We start from the raw sequence: 21147 nt of genomic DNA, 5'->3' as shown, positions 1-21147 counted from the left end.
GTTACAGCCTGCCAGTTGCTACCATTTGTACCTCTGAGACGTCCTCCTCCTGCCTTGTGTAATATCTGGGTAATCATTGCGCTTTATTTTTTACCCTAGTTAAGAGAGCCCTGAGATTTCTTGTGGTGTGTGGGGGGGTGTCTATGTAATCCATTTATTTGCTCTGTGAACAGGTTAACTGTCATCAGCAGTCCTGCAGAGAGGTGAAGGTAGGCCACTTTAATTGTTCATCCTTTATGTAAGACTTGTCTAGTTTAAGAACATGTTTCTATTGATTTCAGAGAGAGAGAGGAAGGGACAGGGAGAGGGAGAAGAAACATCAATGATGAAAAACACTGATTGGCTGCCTACTGCACCAGTCCTACTGAGAATAGAGTATCCAACTAACCAGGTATTGAACCTTGACCTCCTGGTTCAGAGGTTGACTATCAATAACTGAGACATACCAACGAGGCCCACAATGCCATTTAAAGTGGTCCTTCCACATAATTTGTTCAGGGCTATCTGGCTCAAAAGAATGATCTTTATAAATAAGGCATCTTCCATTAATATCTGGCCATGAGAAGGAATTTCTGCTATCAGCTTGGGCGTTCTCTCCTCCTGTCCCTCCCACTGGGGGTCCCCCAGAATAAAGCCCGAACCCATCAAAGCTCTCCATGCACTGGCTTCGATGCCCACTCCTGTTCATCCTTTGTTCATTTCATTTCTATTCTTGTATTGCTGTACATGCCCCCATTTATCTCCAACTTAAAATATAGAAATATCCCTGGTAATCCCAGCAGATGCCATCTTGTTTTACCTTCCCAGTGTATTTCAGAATGGGCAAAAATAAGATCCTGCTACACACTTATAATTTTCTTATCCTCATTTTATTTATTTTTAATTTTGTATTACTAAGTTTAATAGATTTTTTAGAGAGAGAAGAAGGGAGAGGGAGAATAGAAACATCTGTCAGCTGCTTCCTGCATGCCCCTAACAGGGACTATGCTGGCAACTCAGATATGTGTTGTCACCGAAAATCAAACCGGCAACTTTTTGGCGCACAGGACAATGCCCACTCAGCTAAGCCACATCAACCAGGGATCTTATTTTCATTTTAAATTCAACCACCATGACCTTTTCCCATGATACTGAATTCTCTTCTCCTCTAATATCTGCTGGGTTCTACAGGGAATTAATTACTTTAATACTAGGTATTGCAGCATATTTGTGTACCAGAATTAATCCTCTATTGCTTCCTAAGTTTTTTTTATTGTTTTTATTTCAAAAAATTATACTCATAACACATAACTGTAAGTTTCAAACAGCCACAGATTATTTCAACAATCAGCCTGGTCAGTGTGCCTCAGTGGCTGAGCGTCGGCCTATGAACCAGGAGGCCATGGTTCAATTCCCAGACAGGGCACATGCCCAGGTTGCGGGTTTGATCCCCAGCAGGGGATGTTCAGAAGGCAGCCCATTCATAATTCTCTCTCTTCATTGATGTATCTATCTCTCTCTCCCCCTCTCACGTTCTCTCTGAAATCATAGCCTCAGGTCATGTAGCAAAGGAAGCCATTTACACAGGAATGCCCTGGGCACAATTCCTGTCTTCAGAAACAGGCAGAAGGGAACCAGGGTGTTTGGGGATACCTGCTGAGGTGGGAAACTAAAGAGAAGCAAGAAACCAGAGATATTACCTCTTTTAAGCTTAGCGGTGGTGACAGGTGTATTTACCCCTGGACTGGTCATTGAGCTGTACACTTAGATTTGGTGCAATTTTCTATATGAATGTGATTCTGCACAATATTAATAGCTTTAAAATTCACCATCTCTCTGATCCCATTGTGTGTACGAGTTTGTTACATGCTGCTTGAACTTGGTATATTGTGGACATCTTCCCTTTGGTCACATTACATTTTATTTTATTTTTAAGTTTCTCTTTATGGTTGAAAGTATTATAGATGTCCCCTTTCCTTGTCCCATTAACTCCCTAAACCCTGCACCCTCCCCAGGCATTCACTGAACTATTGCCTATATCCATGGGTTATGAATATACATTCTATGGTTAATCTCATCCCATCGCCCCACCCCTCTACACACACACACACACACACACACACACACACACACACACACACATGCACACCATCCCTCAGATATTTAGCATTCTGTTCTATGGTTCCATGTCTCTGGATCTATATTGTTCATCAATGTTTTTTTAAAAATCTTTATTGTTGAAAGGTTACACCTGTCCCATTCCTGCCCCCCCAATCAACCCCCTCCAGCACATCCTGTCCCACACCCCAGGGCTTCAGCACCCTATGTCTGTGTTCATAGGTTCTGCATATGCATACAGGGTCCTTCCTTAATTACCTCCCAACCAACACTTTCCCTTGCCTTTCTTCCAAGACTCTTCCCTCTATCCATGCTTCCATGTCTCTGGATCCACTCTGTACATCAGTTTATTTTATTCATGAGATTTCACATTAGAGTGAGATCATGGGATAATTGTCTTTCTCTGACTAAGTTTGCTTAGCATGATACTTTCTAGGTCCCTCCATGCTGTCTCAAAGGCTAAGAGATCATTCTTTTTGATAGGTCCCTAATATTCCATTGTGCAATGAAAAACTGCTAAATGTTGGAGAAGGTGTAGAGAAATTAGAATCTGAATATATAGCTGGTGAGAATGTATGAAACTACCAACAGGCAGTTCCTACATTCACTGCAAAAGGGCAGCGCTTAGAAAGACAGCTTAGTACTTTGTTCAAAGTTAAACACACATACAGATACAGCATGAACCATGCAAGGTCTCACTCCTACCTATCTACACTCCAGAAATGAGAAAATACACCCATGCAGACTTTTAGACACAAATCTTAACCATAACGGAATTTGTAAGAGCCAAAACTTAAAATGGATCTAAATGTCCCCAAACTGATGAAGGGATAAACAAACTGTAGTACATCCATACAATGAAGACGGCTCTGCCATTGAAAGGACTGATCTGCTCCCAGAAGCTACAATACAGATGAACCTTGAAAACATTATGCGAGGTGAGAAGGGCCAGACACCAAACATCACACCAAGTGCAACTGGGCTGCACTTGTAAGTTTGGTATGGAGCTCCATTGTATGGTTGTAGCATACATTATTTCACCAAACGCTACTGTTGGCCTTGACATGGTTTCCCATTGTTCACTGTCACACAGCGCTGTGATGCCCATCTCTATTGTAAAATATTTGTCGCCAATCTTAATTGGGTCTTTCAACAAATGCCCATACGTGCAACTGCCTGTTTGAAAGTTTGAATGTATTTTTGTTGATTTTTGAGACAGGGAGGGGGAAGAGAGCGAGAAGAGGAAGAAGAGAGAGAGGGAGGGAAGGAGGGAGGGAGGAACATTGACTTGGTGTTCCACTGACTGTTGCAATCATTGTTGGCTTATTGTATGTGTACTTACCAGGGTTCCATGTAGCAATTTTGGCCTGTTGAGAAGACGCTCTAACCAGGTAGGTATGCTGCAGGGTGAAAGTCTGCATATTTTAACGCTTTTAGTAAAAATTGCTCAAGGACCCTTCACCAGCCGAGTATGAGGGTCAAGTATCTCCATTCAGGAATATAGCATTTCCCTCTCCAATATAGCCCTGCTCATCCCAGGGGGCAGTTCCAGGACGGTTTGTCCCACCCTCATGACCCTCTCTATTGGTTTGCAGTTTCCCGGGATACATGGCCATGAACACGCTGGTCCACAGTGCCAACTGCCAAGTAGTGGGTTTCATTGTCACCACCACAGGATGGATCTTTTCCATGACCTGCATGGGCCTGGCGGAGTGGCAGGTTTGGTACATGGAGAACAGCTCCGCCCCCTCCCCGGGGCTGGCCTGTGTAGGGATGTGGAAGGTCTGCACTTACCAGTCCAACAGCCTCAAGAGCAGAGCCATAGCATGTCACCGCTACACCTACAGTGACACCTACGTGCCAATCAGTATTCCAATCGCTCAGCACCTACTGCTGGCTGCCAACCTCCTGGCTCTCTTGGGGAAAGTGCTCACGGTCATGGGCCTGCAGAGAGTGTGCGTGGCTCATCTTCAGAAGGAAAACACCTGCAATCTGTTCTTCGCTTCCAGTGTCCTGAGCATCATAGCTGGCGCATTTATCTTCATGGCTGTGATCTGGAACTACCACTCTGTGATGAATGAAGAGGGCATATGCTTCCCGCCATCCTTCCACATCCCCTTCAGGCCCAACAAGCAGGAGATGGGCAGCACCGTCCCCATGGCGGTTCTGGCTGCCATCCTGATGCTGCTGAGTGGGCTGTTTACCCTCTCTTACCAGCTTTCCCCCAACAGCCAAGTGTACCCCCAGGTCTCAGAAATGAGAAATTCCCACTTTCAAAGCTTTGCAAATCCACAATGGCCAGTTTATCGCGGTAAAGTATTATCAGGATGCTCTAGGAAATAGTTGCAAGGACTCACAACCATAGAAAAGGCCATTTTGAGTAGAAAGTGGTCATTTGTTTATGTCCAAGTTGAGATCCTTGATTGGATAATGAACTTCCATTAAAAAAAACACACAAAAAAAACCACTGTCCACCTGTCTTAATTATTGCGGGCTCGGTGCACAAATATTTGTGCACAAGGAGTGGGTCCCTCAGCCCACCTGCATCTTTTCCAATCTGCGAACCTTCAAGGGAGCCCTCTCCAATCCTGGAATTTCTGTCTGTCTTTGAAATCATATGAGCGGATTTTCTGAGACCCCAACCCAGTTTGGTTTGGTGATCACAGCATAATAGAGGTCCTTTCCTTTTTATTTTCCTTTGGTCCAATTGTGGAGATTTCCTAGAAGTCACAGGATAGCTTCCCTTTAATATTTCCTCAACACTGTGACTTTACTTATGCCTCTCACCTTTGCTTTCCCTCCATCCCCTACCCACAACAGTAACTTGCTCTAGGCAAACTTGGCTCTAGTGTTTTTGAGATCCTGCAATGCGCCAGCCAACAGACCTACGATTCCCAGAATTCCTGGTGCTCCCCGAGCTCTTGGTTTCCACTTCCAGTCCAGGGGCTGCACAAACCAAGAGGACTGTGAACTCCAGCCACCTCCAGGCAGGGCAGACAGGACCAGCCAATCTAGTGCTGCCCCGGGACCCTGGCCGCTTGGCATCTTACCTTGCCCCTAGCTGCTCAGCTCATGCGTGCATAGGCCCTGAGCTTCCTAGGAGCTGGAACGCCCCCCGAGTCACTACAGCGACACTGCGGGTATCCCGCCTTGAACCCAGCCGCTCAATGCCTGTGTCCGTGTCCGCTGCCCACAGGTCCGCCATCTTTCCCTGGTTAAATTGCATGCTCATCTCTGATTGGCTGTGGGCATCTCCGTGGTATGGTCAATTTACATATTTTTCTATTATTAGTATAGATAATCAAGGTTATATACCTATTGTGTGAAAATGAGAGTAGCTCAGATTCTCACAGCTCCCTCTCAAACTGGCACTACAAACAACCAACCTGACCTTCTATGCCATGGCCCTAACACTTCTCCCCTCCAACTGTACATCCAATTTCCCCAAATGTGCAAAAGCAGAAAAGTGGAAGGAATCCGCCTTCCATTACCAGACTCAGAACTTATTACGATTCTGCCATAATCATTTTCACTCTCCTTCCTTCCCTTCTTTTCATCTATGTTTCTTTCTCTGAAGACCTAAAGTAAACCCCAGACAGCACATTTCTTCATCCTTATACACTTCAAAAGTAGTATCTAAAAAAAGGACATTTCCCTGCTAAATGACAGTACACCTTTAAACTTAACAACCTATTGTTGTTATTATCAAACTCTTATTAGAATTTTTAAAGCTTTAAAAATAATTGTACAGCCCTAGCTGGTTCAGCTCAGTGGATATAGCATCGGACTGTGGACTGAAAGGTCCCGGGTTCTATTCTGGTCTAGGGCACATACCCGGGATTTGGGCTGGATGCCCAGTGGGGGTGTATTGGAGGTAGCCTATCATTGATTCTCTCTCATCATTGTTTCTCTCTCTCACTCCTTCTCCACACCTCTCTGAAATAAATAAAAATATATTTGAAAAAATAATTGTACAATTTTATTTCTTTTATTGCATAAGATGTTCAGGCTGCCTCTTAAGGCTCAATTGAAAGCATTCCCCCTTCCACACCTTCTTTGCTATTTTCGTAAAAAGATTTTGGTTTGCTGAAGAAAATGAGCCAATTGTCCTGTGTTTAAAATTGCTACCTATCTCTTAAAGCTTAACTGGATTCCGAGTCAGCATAGGTCTTGTTTCTACAAATCTAGGTAACTGCCCTCAGAACCGCACTCCATAGGTATTCCCTGTGTGAAAAAAAACACAACACAACAACACATTTCTCTTCCATGCTTCATGGGTGGTCCAACTCACTTCCTGGGTAAGTTGTAAGTTCCTCCCCCCCCCCCGCCCCCCGCCCGCTCCTCTACTAACATCCTCATCTCATTACAATCCAAAATCATGTTTATAGGCATTTCAGGAGAGACAACTTCAGCTCACTCTCTTACTGATGGCTTCCTTTAGGTCATATTAACTAGATATCTTTCATGTGAGAAGTGCTTCTAATATATCTAGTCAAGTACTGCGGGGCCATAACATACACTTTACCCACACCCTCTGTTTCATTGCTCACAGCACCTCAGAAGTTTCAAAGGACTGACTTAAAACTCAACAATTAACTGGGGGAGGTCATTAATAGGTTTAAATTGAGACAGACTCACTTTAATGTGAGAGCTACAGCAGAGAAATCCAAGGGCTGACGTGAAATGACTTTCTTCTCAAAGAATACTTATGTCTCTGAGAGCAGAGTGTGTGACAAAATTTCCCCTTGGAGCATAAGTATATCAGTTATTTAAACATGTGTTCCAAAGACATTGCCTGTGGACCCCAGAATATTCATTGGATCCTTTGGCTATGGGCAAGGGATTCTTCTCTCTTCCCTCTGATAGAGCAAATGTAAAGTGGTAGATGCCCCTTATCTGTCTGCTGTGATTTGCACCATGTCCTTAGAACTGGGAGGAAGTCACAGCCTCTGCATTGCGTGAGAGAACCTGGCCCCCATACCAGGGGTTTGAAAGGAGCCTTTGAGTTCCATGGGACTTTCAGGGCTGGCCTGCAGTCAAGTCTTACCCATTCTTTTTGCAGCTCTGGAATGGCTGGTAAATGGTTCCTAGGTAAACACCATGTTTCCCCCCATGAAATCTGTCCCCGAAGTAGGCCTTGTTAACAGACTGACATGACATATAAGTTTCAAACTGGACGTGTGTTATTTAAGTGAGTCAAACCTGTGGTTATTTGAAAAAGGAAGCTCTTGGGAGACATGCTTCTGATGAGGACCAGTTTCTGGAACATGATACCCTGCTAAGGGCAGCGCGCCTGTCTCCTGCTGGTCCAAAAGGAGAATGATTGAACCTCTGGGGCTGTGGGAAGCTGTCTCTTGACCCCTCTTGGCCTTCAGTGCCAACAGAGAGCAAGTAGACAGGTCATAAGGGTTCAGACAAAGCAGGTGAGGTGGCCACCATGGCGGGGTGTGTTCTGGGGAAGCTGGGAAAAGAGTTCCTAGCCCTTGTCAAGGGCTCTTTGGGAATGACTGTTTAAGGTTCTCACTTAATTATTTTTTCACAGGAATAAGGCAAGAGAATGTGCCCTGTGCATTTCCCATCAGGGCAGCACAAAGCGAGGGCACCTGAGGGCGGTGATATTTCTCTCATTCTTTCTCCTCCCTGGGAATCCTTCCAAGGTGCCCAGGAGCTAGAGGCTGCCATGTGGCTTTTGGGTTGGGGCTCAGCGTGGGACAGTGCCGGGCCTCTGTGGGGGCGCCATGCAGGGAGGGGTCCCTGTGAGAGCACTTGAGGAGGGAGACCCAGCAGAGGCAGCAGCTGGGCTCAGGGACACCAGCAGGTGCCTGTCACAGTGCCCGCCCTGTGATCTGAGTGTTTCCTGACTCAGGAGTCACTTTGCACTTTCTCTTCCTTGTTCTCCCTGTTTTCTCCCCACTTTGGTCCTTTCTACTCCTCCCTGCCCACCTCCATCCCCAGCTCACTTGTCCTGTGTGATTTCCTAGCAGGAACTCTTCCAGGGAGACAGTATGGTCCAACTAGAAGCAGAGTCCGTTGACAGCCAGGACCCAAGTGAGTTTTACCCCAGGTTCCTTGCCCAAGGACTGATCCAGTAGCGTGCGCCCCCTCCCCCCTTGCCCTGGCCCTGGCTCCCTATCCTAACACTTGCTCCCCATCTATGTGTCTCTTCTTCCAGGGTTTCTACTTAAGACTCAGATGGATTACATTGACTTTTTAGCCTAAGACCTGAAAAAGTACATTTATACAGTAGAAAGACTTCAATTCTTGAAGACCTGTTCCGTGACTCTGTCCCTTTAAGGAGACTATTGTCACAGGCCTGCAGTCCAGCCCTGGGAGCCATCCTATTTAATAAAAGATTAATATTCAAATTGACCATCACTGCAACACACAAGATGGCCACCCCCATGTGGTCAAAAATGGCCGCCCCCATGTTTACACAAGATGGCCGCCACAACATGGCTGGCAGGGGAGGGCAGTTTTGGGCATTCAGGCCAGCAAGGAGGACAGTTGGGGGGGGGCTAGGCCTGCAGGGTAGAGCAGTTGGGGGCAACCAGTCCTGTGGGGGAGAATACTGAAGGGGACCAGGCCTGCAGAGGAGAGAATTTGTGGGGGACCAGGCCTGCAGGGGGGACAGTTGGAGGGGACCAGGCCTGCATGGGAGGACAGTTGGGGGCAACCAGGCTGGCAAAGAGAGGACAGTAGGGGCAATTGGGCCTGCAGGGGAGTAGTTAGTCTTCGATCAGGTTGGCAGGGGAGTGGTTAGGGGGTGATCAGGCTGGCAGGCAGAAACAGTCCTGGGTTGTGAGAGGGATGTCTGACTGCCCACTTAGGCCTGATCCTGGTGTGCCTAAGCGGGCAGTCAGACATCCCTCCAGGGGTCCTAGATTGGAGAGGGTGCAGGCTTGGCTGTGGGACACTACCACTCTGCAAGAATTCGAGCACTGTGCCTCTAGTGGAAACATAAGAATGTTTGGTTTCCTCATCTCTGTTACAGCCTGCCAGTTGCTACCATTTGTACCTGAGAGACGTCCTCCTCCTGCCTTCTGTATTGGTTGGGTAACCATTGCCCTTTATTTTTTTACCCTAATTAAGAGAGCCCTGAGATTTATTGGGGTGGGGACGTGTCACTCTATGTAATCCATTTATTTGCTCTGTGAACAGGTTAACTGTCATCGGCAGTCCTGCAGACAGGTGAACGTAGGCCACCTTTATTGGTGTAGCCTTTCTGTAACACTTGTCTTGTTTAAAAACATGTTTTTATTGATTGCAGAGAGAGAGGAAGAGATAGGGAGAAGGAAATAGAAACATCAATGATGAGAAACACTGATTGACTGCCTACTACACCACTCCTACTGAGAATAGAGTATCCAATTCGGGCATGTGCCCTGATCAGGAATCAAACCTTGACCTCCTGGTTCAGAGGTCGACTATCAACAACTGAGACACACCAACGAGGCTCAACCTGCCATTTAAAGTGTTCCTTCCACATAATTTGTTCAGGGTTATCTGGCCTGAAAGAATGATCTTTATAAATAAGGCATCTTCCATGAAAATCTGGCCATGTGAAGGAATTTCTGGTATCAGCCTGGGAGTTCTCTCCTCCTGTCCCTCCCACTGGGGGTCCCTCAGAATAAAGCCCGAATCCCTCAAAGCTCTTCATGCACTGGCTTCAATGTCCACTCCTGTTCACCCTTTGTTCATTTCTATTCCTGTATTGCTGTACATGCCCCCATTTATCTCCAACTTAAAATATAGAAATATCCCTGGTAAACCCAGTAGATTCCATCTTGTTTTACCTTTGCAGTGTATTTCAGAATGGGCAAAAATAAGATCCTGCTACATACTTATAATTTTCTTATCCTCATTTTATTTAATTTTAATTTTGTATTATTAATTTTAATTGATTTTTTAGAGAAGAAGAAAGAGGGAGAATAGAAACATCTGTCAGCTGCTTCCTGCATGCCCCTAACAGGGACTATGCTGGCACCTCAGATATGTGTTGTCACCGAAAATCAAACCGGCAACTTTTTGGCGCACAGGACAATGCCCACTCAGCTAAGCCACATCAACCAGGGATCTTATTTTCATTTTAAATTCAACCACCATGACCTTTTCCCATGATACTGAATTCTCTTCTCCTCTAATATCTGCTGGGTTCTACAGGGAATTAATTACTTTAATACTAGGTATTGCAGCATATTTGTGTACCAGAATTAATCTTCTATTGCTTCCTAAGTTTTTTTTATTGTTTTTATTTCAAAAAATTATACTCATAACACATAACTGTAAGTTTCAAACAGCCACAGATTATTTCAACAATCAGCCTGGTCAGTGTGCCTCAGTGGCTGAGCGTCGGCCTATGAACCAGGAGGCCATGGTTCAATTCCCAGTCAGGGCACATGCCCAGGTTGCAGGCTTTATCCCCAGTAGGGGATGTTCAGAAGGCAGAAATAAGATCTGCCTTCTTCACCACCTTCTTCTTCTTCTTCTTCTTCTTCTTCTTCTTCTTCTTCTTCTTCTTCTTCTTCTTCTTCTTCTTCTTCTTCTTCTTCTTCTTCTTCTCCTCCTTCTCCTTCTCCTTCTCCTTCTCCTTCTCCTTCTCCTTCTCCTTCTCCTTCTCCTTCTCCTTCTCCTTCTCCTTCTCCTTCTCCTTCTCCTTCTCCTTCTCCTTCTCCTCCTCCTCCTCCTCCTCCTCCTCCCTCCTCCTCCTCCTCCTCCTCCTCCTCCTCCTCCTCCTCCTCCTCCTCCTCCTCCTCCTCCTCCTCCTTCTCCTTCTCCTTCTCCTTCTCCTTCTCCTTCTCCTTCTCCTTCTTCTTCTTCCCATGAAGAAGTGGATTCAGTCTTGTTCAGGGTTATCTGTCCCAAAAGAATCTTTTGGGTACTACAGGGAATGAATTAGAGGGGTGGGGCGATGGGATGTGAAGGCCCACTCAGAGTGAATTCTATAGGCAGCTCCCAGGCAAAAGCTGTTCAGCTCCTCCAAACCCTGGCTCCTTGCTGGGAAGCCTGATATTCCCAGTGGAGTATCGACTCTTCATAGATGAAGGATCTGAGCACAGAGAGGTTAAGTAACCTACTCAAAGATACAGAGATATAAACAGCTCATCCAGGCTCCAAAACCATTCTGAAACTCAGGCATGTGCCCTTAACCAGGAATTAAACCCGAGACCCATCTATTCTCCCTCTCTCTCTTCTTCTCTCTCTAAAAAATCAATTAAAATTAATAATACAAAATTAAAATTAAATAAAATGAGGATAAGAAATTTATAAGTATGTAGCAGGATCTTATTTTTGCCCATCCATAATTCTCTCTTTCTCTTCATTGATGCATCTATCTCTCTCTCGCCCTCTCCCTTTCTCTCTGTAATCATAGGCTCTGGTCATGGAGCAAAGGAAGCCATTTACACAGGAATGCCCTGGGCATAATTCCTGTCTTCAAAAACAGGCAGAAGGGAACCAAGGTGTTTGGGGGTTCCTGCTGAGGTGGGAAACTAAAGACAAGCAAGAAGCCAGAGATATTATCTCTTTTATGCTGAGGGGTGGCAACAGGTGTATTTACCCCTTGACAGGTCATTGAGCTGTACACTTAGATTTGGTGCACTTTTCTATATGAATGTGATTCTGCACAATATTAATAGCTTTAAAACTCACCGTCCCTCTGATCCCATTGTCTGTATGACTTTGTAACATACTGCTTGCACTTGGTATATTGTGGACATCTTCCCTTTGGTCACATTGCATTCTATTTTTTATTTTATTTTACTTTGAAATTTCTCTTTTTGGTTGAAAATATTACAGATGTCCTTTTTCCCTGTCCCATTAACTCCCTCCACCCTGCACCCACCCCAGGCATTCACTGAACTATTGCGTATATCCATGTGTTATGCATATACATTAAATGGTTAATCTCATCCCATCGACCCACCCCCCTCTACACACGCAGACACACACACACACACACACACACACACACACACACACACACACACATCATCCATCAGAGATTTGGCATTCTGTTCTATGCTTCCATGTCTCTGGATCTATTTTGTTCATCAGTGTGTTTTTTTAATCTTTATTGTTGAAAGATTACACCTGTCCCCTTTCCCCCCATCAACCCCCTCCAGCACATCCTGTCTCACACCCCAGGGCTTCAGCACCCTATGTCTGCATTCATAGGTTCTGCATATGCATACAAGGTCCTTAGTTAATTACCTCCCAACCACCACTTTCCCTTGCCTTTCTTCCAAGAATCTGCCCTCTATCTATGATTCCATGTCTCTGGATCCACTCTGTACATCAGTTTATTTTATTCATTAGATTCCACATTAGAGTGAGATTATGGGATACTAGTCCTTCTCTGACTGACTTATTTTGCTTAGCATGATACTTTCCAGATCCCTCCATCCTTTCTCAAAGGGTAAGAGATCCTTCTTTTTGATAGGTGCCTAATATTTCATTGTGCAATGAAAAACTGCAACCCCCTCTACTGAGTATTGAGCCCTCAACCCAGGCATGTGTCCTGACCGCAATCAAACTGCCAATCTTTTGGTACATGAGACAATTTTCAACCAACTGAGCCTCGCCAGCCAGGGTCACTTTCATTTTTATGGGATATAGAGAAGGCTATACTGTATATGGTCATTATTAAAATTAACATGGGATTTTTATTTTCATTTATACTCTTTTCTTGTCTTTGTTAATCCTTACCTGGGGATATTTTCCTCTTTTTTCTCAGAACAAGTGGAAGGGAGGGGAGGACAGGGAATGAGGAAGAGAGAGAGAAAGAGAGAAACCTTAATTTGAGAGATAGATCAATTGGTTGCCTCCTACATGCACCGTAACTGGTAGGAGGAGGCAACTGCTTCACCGAATCTGAAACTCAGGCAAGTGCCCTTAACCAGGAATTAAACCTGAGACCCATCAGTGGGCCGATGTTCTACCCACTGAGCAACACAGGCCAGGTCTAGTATTTATTCTTTTGATGTAAATAAATGAGACCCCATTTTAGGACAGCCAGAAATGGTTTTGGAGCCTGGGTGAGCTGTTTATATCTCTGTATCTTTGAGTAGGTTACTTAACCTCTCTGTGCTCAGGTCCTTCATCTATGAAGAGTTGATACTCTACTGGGCATATCAGGCTTCCCAGCAAGGAGCCAGGGTTTGGAGGAGCCGAACAGCTTCTGGCTGGGGAGCTGCCTATGGAATTCACTCTGAGTGGGCCTCATTCCCTCATGTTAATCAGCAGAGAGAAGCCCTGGGAACCCCATTTTCTGGTTAGTCCAGCAACTGCTTCCATGGGTTCAAATGAAAAAGAGATCCAAATAAGTTAGCCCACAATCTAGATGTTGCTTCACAAGATATACTTGCTTCATGCAAAACACATCAGGATATTTTTAACTTGCACCCGAAAGAAGCCAACATGTAAAGGTGGGATTTTGAGCGAGGGATGAGTAAAAAAGTAAATACGCATGACTAATTTTAGGCAACATGTAAATCTTCAAGGTCATGTTTATTTTTAATTACAAAAGTATGTATGTTTTCCATTACACACCATGCAAATTACAGAAAAATATATAAATAGGAATGAAAATCTTCCCCTCTCAACTGATCTGTGTACTTCCTTCTAGTTTTTTAAAAAGTATGTATATATCTATTTTTAAATGTAAATAAAATTACATCTTAATGTATTTCTTTTGACAAAATGGTCATACCATATGTATTATTATGCACTTTTTTTTTGGTATGATACAGAAATTTCTTCAGACAGTTCAGTCTTGGTAATGGTCATGTAACAATGCACTTTAATCCTGAATGTAACATAATTGACTTAAACACTCTTCTATTAATAGACATTTAAGTTATTCCAGTTTTTCTCTATGATAAATGATGATGAAACTAACATGTCATACATTTTCACAAGTCTAAATTATTTTTGGAATCAAAGCTGTTGGTACAAACATTTCAACTTTTTATATATATATATTTTAATTCTCACCCAAGTCTATGTTTTCCATTGATTTTTAGAGAGATTGGGAGGAAAGAAGGGAATAAGAGAGAAAGAGAGGTAGAGAGAGAGAGAGAGATGTGAGAGAGACACCATAGCCTCAGATCAAATGCGCAACCAAGGATTTTCCCTTGAATCGAATCTGAGAGCCCTTTTTGCTTGGTCCATTGGTCTAACTAAGGTGACCAGATCGTCCCACTTTTGGCGGGACAAAACTGATTTTTAACAATTTCTCCCATGTCCCACAGTGTTTTAAAAAAGTCCCTCTTTTTGGAAAGATTGTGAGTATGTGGGTAAAGCTAAACCAGAAATGATATTAAGTTTTAAATGCCTGTATTATGGAAGATCTGTCCTATCTAATAAAAGAGTAATATGCAAATTGATCATCATTCCAACACACAAGATGGCCGCCCCCATGTGGTCAAAGATGGCTGCCCCCATGTGGATGCAAAATGGCCCCCCCAAGATGGCCAGCAGGGGAGGGCAGTTGGGAGGAACCAGGCCTGCAAGGGAGGGCAGTTGGGGGTGACCAGGCCTTCAGGGGAGGGCAGTTATGGGGGACCAGGCTCGCAAGGGAGGGTAGTTAGTGGTGACCGGGCCAGCAGGGAAGGACTGTTGGGAGGGACAAGGCCAGCAGGGGAGGACAGTTGGGTGCAACCAGGCCAACAAAGCAGGACAGTTGAGGGGGACCAGGTTGACAGGGGAGGGCAGTTAGGGTCAATCGGGGCGGCAAAGGAGCAATTAGGCATTGATAAGGTTGGCAGGGGAGTGGTTAGGGGGTGATCAGGCTGGCAGGCAGAAATGGTTTGGGGCAATCAAGCAGGCAGGCAGGCGAGCAGTTGGGGGCCAGCTGTTTTGGATTGTGAGAGGCATGTCTGACTGAAACGGGCAGTTGGACATTCCTCAAGGGGTCCGTCGAATATCTCTTCATCTCTTGAGGGTTCCCAGATTAGACACCTCCACCCGCCCACCTGTGCACAAATTTTGTTCACTGGGCCTCTACTATATATATAATGGAGGAATATGCAAATTTGTCCAGGATGCCATCACATCATGACCTTTCACTGAGTGGTGGGGGTGGCCCGAGAGGTGGCACTCCGGGTCTATTTTGTCTCGCCCAGGCAGACTCACCTACGGCCTGCAGCCGAATCCCAATACTGTCCTGGGGTTTATTAAACTTTACTGTAGCTTCTCCCGCAACCCTCTGCCCCAGGACTGCACTTCCCACAGCAGGGCACCCTGGCAGCATCCGGTGGCCATAGAGAGCTGAGTGGGGTGGGGGCTGCAGGGAGCCATGGAGGGTTGGGGCCACCAGAGTCAAGCTCCCAGGGGTCTGAGGAGAGCACCTGAAGGAAGAGGAAGCTTTGGTGAAGCAGTCGGCCAGGAGCTGCAGCCAGGGGATCCACAGGCACATGGACAGGTCTCTGCCTCGGTGGTGGTTCCAAGGCAAACATCACAGCATAAGTGAAGTGGCCAGACATGAGGCGGGTGGCCCAATGGGTGCAGAGCGGAGTCGAGGCCAGGTGCTCTGGAATGGGCTTGGGCTGGGGCAGGTAGTTGGTGGGCGGGGATCTGCCTCGCCCATGGAGAGTGAGGTTCTGCAGTAACCCCAACATGGGGGTCAGCCTGGTGGGAAATGCCAGCATGGAAGGATTCCTGGGCAGAGGTGTGCAGATACGCAGCTGTGAGGTGGGGTTTAAGGGGAGTTGCCACCTCAGTGGAGGGGCGACTTGCATTACTGGGGACCCCACTGCGGCAGTTTGGCAAACCTCCTGGTGCTAACCAGGCCTCCCCATGGCCTACTCACTTGAGAGACCATGACTCATGCTCCTGCCTTGGCCCATAATCAAGCTTGCGCCTGCCCCACCCCCAGTTCCCACCCCGCTCCATGGCAGGAAAGCACCTGAAGGAAGAGGAAGCTTTGGTGAAGCAGCCAGCCAGGACCTGAAGCCAGGGTATCATGGGTGAGTGCATGGTGAGTGCAAAGCCTACCACCTGCTCTCCAGAAGGGGGGGCAGTAAAGAATGGGGTTGAGGGGCGGGGTAGAGGAAAGAATGTGGAGCATCAACGATGAAGAGGTGCTTGAGAACAAGGCTCAGAAGCCTTCCGGGGATGTTAGTTCTGTTTGCCTCGTGGCTGTCCCTTAGGAAAGATGGAGAGTGCAGTTGTGAGGGCTCCCTGCACACTGAGTCCAGTTCCACAGGCAACTGGAATTGGCCTCAATTTCCTGGTCTGTAAAATGGATTAAGCATGTCCCAGGGCCTTCACTGAGCTTTGAGGGCCAATTGAAATACTATATAAAGAAAATGAGGGAAGAAGTGATAAAGAAAAGGAAGGGTGAGCAACACAAAAGAAAGATTGGAAGGGACCTGTAAATCTATAGTCACTTAAATAGGGAATATAGTCAATAGTATTGATGGTATGATGCCAGGTGGGTACTGGGAATATTGGGGAACACTTTGTAAAGTATATGATTGTCTAACCACTATTCTGTAACTAATATAAAACCTGAAACTATATAATAAAGAAGTAATATGCAAATCAATCCTCACGCCCTTGTCTCCCAAGATGGCCACCCCACATCATTACAAGATGGCTGCCAAAGATGGCCTCCCAAAGTCATCACAAAATGGCCACCACAAGATGGCCACCCCACATCATCACAAGATGGCTTCCCCCATGTCATCACAAGATGGCCGACACACATTGTCACAAGATGGCTGGCAGGGAAGGGCAGTTGGGAATGACCAGGCCAGCAGGGGAGGGAAGTTGCGGGGGACCAGGCCTTCAGGGGAGGGCAGTTGGGGGTGATTGGGCCAGCAGGGGAACAGTTAGGTGTTCAATCAGGCTGGCAGGAGAGTGGTTATAGGGATATCAGGCAGGTGGGCAGGTGAGTGGTTAAAAGCCAGTGGTCATGGATTGTGAGAGGGATGTCTGAACCCTGGTTTAGGGACTATTCCTGTGGGACATCTCCTTAAGGGTGCAAGATTGAGAGGGTGCAGACCGAATTAAGGGATAACCCACGTGCATGAATTTCATGCACCGTGTCACTAGTATGACATATAACGAAGGACAGGAATGATTAGGGCTCAAGCTCTTTAATGTCCTTGCTTATTCTGTCATTGATTAATGTTATCCTATACTAGAGGCCCACTACGCGAAATTCATGCATGGTGGGGGGTGTCCCTCAGCCCAGCCTGCACCCTCTCCAATCAGGGACCCCTCCAGGGATGTCCGACTGCCCATTATGGCCTGATCCGTGCTCGCCTGCCTGCCTTCCTGATTGCCCCTAACCACTTCTGCCTGCCAGCCTGATCACCCCCTAACCACTCCCCTGCCAACCTGATTAATGCCTAACTTCTCCCCTGCCAGCCTGTTTGCCCCCAACTTCCCTCCTCTGCCAGCCTGTTTGCCCCTAACTGCCCTCCCCTGCTGGCCATCTTGTGGTGGCCATTTTGTGTCCACATGGGGGCAGGATCTTTGACCACATGGGGGCAGCCATCTTGTGTGTTGGAGTGATGGTCAATCTGCATATTACTCTTTTATTAGATAGGATAGAGGCCTGGTGCATAGGTGGGGGCCAGTTGGTTTTCCATGAAGGGTGTCCCAGGGTGGGGGTTCCCTTGGGGCTTGGGGCGGTCTGGGAGAGGGGCCTGTGGTGGTTTGCAGGCTGGCCATGCCCCACAGTGACCCAAGCGGAGGCCCTGGTATCTGGGATTTATTTATCTTCTACAATTGAAACTTTGTAGCCTGGAGGGGAGCCAAGCCTTCTGCTCACTCTGTGGTAGCAGGGGATTTATTTATCTTGTATAATTGAAACTTTGTAGCCTTGAGCGGAGGCCTGGGCTGGCCAGGGTGTGTGGAAAGCTTGGCTTCCTCCATCGCTGGAGAAACCCAAGCCTCCCTCCTGCTCTCTCTGTGGCCCTAGCCATCTTGGTTGGGTTAATTTGCATACTGGCTCCTGATTGGCTTGTGGGTGTGGCTTGTTGGCTTGGTTTGTGGGTGTAGTGGAGTGAAGGTTAATTTGCATATTTCTCGTTTATTAGATAGGATAATAAAAGGCTAATATGCAAATAGATCAAATGGTGGAACAACCAAACAACCAAACAACCGGTCGCTATGACATGTGCTGACAAAAGGGGTCATGTGTGGAACATAGTGAGTGGCAGGCGTTGGCTGTGGCAAGATGGTAGAGCAGGTGATCAGGGGCACCAAACCAAGGTGGGCGCCAGTCGCTGTCATCAGGTCGGGCCTCTGGTGGTTACTGAACATTCTTTGCTCCCCCATGCCATGGTCCCACTTAGCACTCGCACCTGCTCCCAGCACCGGCCCCACTTGCACCCACTGCCAGTGCCCAGCACCAGTCCCGATCACTCGGCACCATCAGCAGGTGTGAATGGAAGCAGTTGGCTCTGATCGCCCCTGAGGGATTCTCCACCTCTCCCTGCTCATGAGGGGCAATCGGGGCACCAGCCACTGCTCACACCTGCTAACAGCACCAGCCCCACTTGCACCTACTGCTGGCGCTAGCACCAATCACTCTGCACCATCAGTGGATGTGAGTGGGGCTGGCTCTGTCAGCACATGGGAGCAGCGGTGGCAGGAGTGGGGCTGCAGTAGACAGGGAACCGAGGGCTGTGGTGGGAGGGGCCATGCGGGGGCATGAAGGATGTGCCTACCTCAGCCTTACCGCCCACAGTTCCTTTCAAGGTGCACAGATTTGTGCACTGGGGCCCTAGTCTCTATATATAAAAGCCTAAGCAACTGGAATGACTGGAACAACCAAACGGCGGAACGACTGGTTGCTATGGCATGCACTGACTACCAGGGGGCAGATGCTAAATGCAGTAGCTGCCTGCTGGTGGTCAGTGTGCTCCCATAGCCAACTGCCCCTGGCTTGCAGACCCTGTTTGACTGATTGGGGCTAGGCCCAAGGCTTGGACAGGGAACTGGGGATGAGTGGCAGTGGACACAGCCCCTTTAACAGGGGGACTGAGGGTCAGCTCCCTTCTCGGGGCCAGTGGCCAACTTCCCATGCCCATCTCTCTCCAGCCTGGTCCTGATCGACCTGGCCCCAATTGGCTGGTGCTGATCACTGCCAGGCCTAGGGACTCCACCTGTGCACAAATTTTGTGAAACAGGTCACTGATGTGAGTATATATGTTAGAATTTTAAGGGTAGCCACTAACGAGGATGAAAATAAATGAAAGATTGAAGGGCTGGAAAGAAAGAAACAAATCTGCAGTTTTCCAGAGGCAGCATGATGACCTACAAAACACAGATTACATAGTCATGATTCCACATATGGGAATTTTCTAGAAAAGACAGCACTATGGAGACAGAAACAGAGCAGTTTCTGCCTGGTGTTGGGAGTGGAAGTGGGGACTGACCACAGATGGGGACTAGAAAACATCTTGCTCTGACAGGCATGCTCCACAACTGGATTCTGGTAATGGTTCTATAGTTATAGTTTACTAAAGTTCTTCAAACTATACACCTTAAATGAGTGCATTTTAAGATGTACATTAGATCTCAACAAAGATTCATAAAAATAAAATCTGATTTCATTCCTATACACCAGTGACAACTTTTAAAATATGTGTGTTTTTTCAAAGATGACATTTATAACTAGAGGCCTGGGGCACGGATCCGTGCACGGGTGGGATCCCTCAGCCTGGCCTGTGCCCTCTTGCAATCCAGGACCCTTTGGGGGATGTCAGAATGCTGGTTTTGGCCCAATCCCCACAGTCCAAGAATTGGGCCAAAATCTGGCAGTCTGATATCCCCATGAGGGTTGTAGCAGTGCCAAAGCGGTAGGTGGCTGGGGAGGAGTCCCGGCCGGGACTGGGTGCAGCTCCACTGGCACTCATCTGGGCCCTGCTGCACCTGCTGCTGCTGCTTCCACTGCCACTGCCCGGCTTCTGGCTGAGTGGTGCTCCTGTTGTGGGAGTGCACCGACCACCAGGGGCCAGTCCTGAGTTGAGCATCTGCCCCCTGGTGGTCAGTGGTTGTAATAGTGACTGGTCAACCAGTCGTTCCTGTTGTTCTGGTGATTCAGTCATAACCGTAGCTTAGCATGCATATATATGGTAAGAAAACCAAAAGTGGTCCAAGGAATAAGTCTAAAAGGTGTGCAAGACTTGCACTAGGAGGAAAACACCTATTCAAAGTAATGAAAGACAAGTTAATCCATAGTGATGATCTCTCTTATATGTGGAATCTTTAAAATATCTAAATAAATTTAAAAAACCAAGCTCATAGATACAGAGAACTGATTGGTGCTTGTCAGAGGCAGGGGTTTGCAGGAGGAGGTGGGGCTATGGTGGGATGAATGGGTGAACTGTGTTTGTTCTTTTTTCATAGACTATATTCATGAATGACATGATGTAAGGTTGTAAATTGACAATTCTACTATGATTAATATAATTCCAACCAAGACCTCACAAGAGTTTTGTGTTCATTTGTAGAGCGTTAGTTTTATCCTTCAAAGCTGTGACTCAGGGAGTCCAGATCGTTCCCACTTGTAGTCACCTGTGCTCAATAGGTAGATGTCAAGTTCTCTCAACCTATACGCATCTAGGTAGAAGTGAAAGGAGTATGAAGCATTACTCTTGGGCACCTTAGAATCTGTCCTGGAAGTCATTTGTAGTATTTCTGCTCACTTAACAGGAACAAGCACTAGCCATGTGCTGGGCAATTTTGTCAACTTATGTGTCCAGGAAAACAAGAAAAACTACCTGCTGCAGTTCTTCCTAAAGCTGATACTCCCAGGCTGCTCCTGAGCACTTTGATCTTCTTTCTGGGATTTTACTCCCATACTAAATTCAGAGCCCTGGAAGGTAAACTTTTACTTCAAAGGCCACAAAAACCATTCATATTTCATTGTTATAGACTGTGATAGAAATGGAAGTTAAATTTGTTTTTAATTTTTTTTTTTTGTTGTTGTTAATCCTCACACAAGGATATTTTTTCCAATTGATTTTCAGGAAGAATGGAAGAGAGGGAGGCAGGAGGAGAGAGAGAGAGAGAGAGAGAGAGAGAGATGGATGT

At 46.5% G+C, this 21147-nt stretch overlaps 1 protein-coding gene across 1 annotated transcript; it reads left to right on the top strand.

The window, feature by feature from the left end:
* Window positions 1-3705: 3705 nt before the first annotated feature.
* LOC307096556 (claudin-34-like) lies at window positions 3706-8316 on the top strand (the record flags this gene model as incomplete). The annotated part of the gene is made up of 2 exons (XM_079766201.1): window positions 3706-4408; window positions 8270-8316. 2 exons carry the CDS (start codon window positions 3706-3708, stop codon window positions 8314-8316), a joined length of 750 nt encoding a protein of 249 aa, XP_079622327.1.
* Window positions 8317-21147: the final 12831 nt, after the last annotated feature.

Source organism: Cnephaeus nilssonii, assembly GCF_951640355.1.
Source record: "Cnephaeus nilssonii genome assembly, chromosome: Y".
Taxonomy (NCBI): Eukaryota; Metazoa; Chordata; class Mammalia; order Chiroptera; family Vespertilionidae; genus Cnephaeus; species Cnephaeus nilssonii.
This window is presented reverse-complemented; position numbering and strand designations above follow the sequence as displayed.